The sequence below is a fragment of the Opisthorchis viverrini genome (assembly GCF_000715545.1).
Source record: "Opisthorchis viverrini unplaced genomic scaffold opera_v5_36, whole genome shotgun sequence".
Classification (NCBI taxonomy): Eukaryota; Metazoa; Platyhelminthes; class Trematoda; order Opisthorchiida; family Opisthorchiidae; genus Opisthorchis; species Opisthorchis viverrini.
In genome coordinates, this window is record NW_008751692.1 from 2054392 (window position 1) to 2056227 (window position 1836).

At 44.6% G+C, this 1836-nt stretch overlaps 1 protein-coding gene across 1 annotated transcript in view; it reads left to right on the forward strand.

Annotated features, from left to right (window-relative positions):
• Nucleotides 1–317: 317 nt before the first annotated feature.
• T265_02812 (hypothetical protein) overlaps nucleotides 318–1836 on the forward strand; it is a gene marked incomplete at both ends in the record, with an annotated part of 7759 nt that continues 6240 nt past the window's right edge. The window contains one exon of the mRNA XM_009167137.1: nucleotides 318–409. Within this exon, the coding sequence (XP_009165401.1) occupies nucleotides 318–409 (92 nt within the window). The remainder of the gene's footprint in view (nucleotides 410–1836) is intronic.

Below are 1836 nucleotides of genomic sequence, written 5' to 3' on the forward strand. Positions count from 1 at the left end.
GAGTCAGGTTGCGTATCGCCTGCTGAGTCTGACGAGAGCGAAACCACGTTTTGGGATCCGACCATAACCAGTTCATGTGAGAAACGCAGTTGATTCCGAAGATATGCTGCTCCAGGCATTTAGTTCATCCGTAGAGAAGTCCCAGCATCCTTGTGTTAGCCAGGAGTTCCTTAAATTCTCAACCCACTGCGCACAGTAATAAATAAACTACCACGCCGTTACACATAACCATATATCTTAGGACAACTTATGTCGTGGTGCTAATTGCTGCAAGGAGTTGCTTCCAATAGAGCACCCCCGAATAGCGGTCACTCTTCATGCATACATACACTGTTACTCCAAAGAACAGCCATTCTGTTAAGAAATTCTCTGGCCCGTTCGAAAATTGTATCCCAAAGTTTTTACTCAGGTGAATTAATTCATAGTTCGGATGTTTTACTTAATATTGAAGTAGGGTTATTTTGGGAGGACATTGACAAATACTTCAACGAATCAAGAGTGAGGGTTCGGGATTTTAGATATTTTCAAATGTCAGGGCACAAAGGAAAGACGTCTCAGATGGATGAGGTGATCGTTCAGTGTGAGATACCGATACGGGAGCTGCTCACCAGAGCACAGAACCTTGTAGCGTTAAGGTCCGACTAATGAGCGATGTGTTTGGGCAATCAAGTGCGGTAATACGAGAAACGTGTGCACGTCTTCCAGCATCAAAGACCACCAGTGCTGCCAGCTCACCATGAACTCCGTCGGCCATTACCCACAAGTTCCCATCATACAGAGACACTCCGCACTAACCAAGAGAAATCGCTGTCCCCTAGAAATAGGTACACTCCTCTCCGCTCCTGTGAGATTAGCAAACTGAGGGGCTGCTTCATAACGACGGCCACTCCGAAAGTTCCTGTGGGGAAAGATATCGTCCAAAGACTCAGACGACAGATTATTGCGTCGAGGCTTAGTGTATTTTTGATAAATTTGGCATTTAAACAAGAAAACAGTGTAGCCAGTAAGAGGCTGTAGGTGTCATGACAGGATTTCATCTGTACTACGCAAAACTTATAGGCAATTTCGAGCTCCATGAAGACCATCGGCACAAGTTGGTCGAACTCACCGTGAAGGATTAAGATCTAATCAGTCAACCAGTGACAGCGCTCCCCTAAAACACGCCCAAAGTACTACTGATACTTCAAAATCAAAATCCAAACAAACAACAAAGACCGGGTTTCCAAAGTGTCAAGTATGACAACGACTACTTAAGTTGTCTGGCAAACTGGGAGACGAAAGTTAGAAAGGGAGAAATCTGAAAGCCCCAAAAAGTGACCCTCCACTGCTTTCAATGCACTGAAACACTCATTGGACGTTCGCCACATGTTCTCGGGGATGACGCACTCTGAGGCAGCATCAACCGCCACACTGGCCATCTATTCAAGACACCCACTCGCTAGAACGCGAGACTATGAAGTGAAACACAGCGAAAGTGACTTTCCGGACAAATATACCTGTCACGAATACTCATACATCATAATCGGTAGAAACTAACACCGTTCTATTTGCATTTGAATCACTTCTTCCCCGACTATCCTGGACAAACGAGGCCCTTGATCACCGAAACGTCAACTGCACTGGACCTGAATAGCTGTGCCTTTCAAATGCATCAATTGAATTGAATATGCGTCATCATCATCGACAGCATGACACCTGAATAGGCCTTTCAAATGCATCAATTGAATTGAATATGCGTCATCATCATCGACAGCATGACATCAGTGTTCAACACCGATGCTTCCTTCACGTACAACCATGACTTATTTGAAAGCCTTATTGTAAAGAAAAGAATAA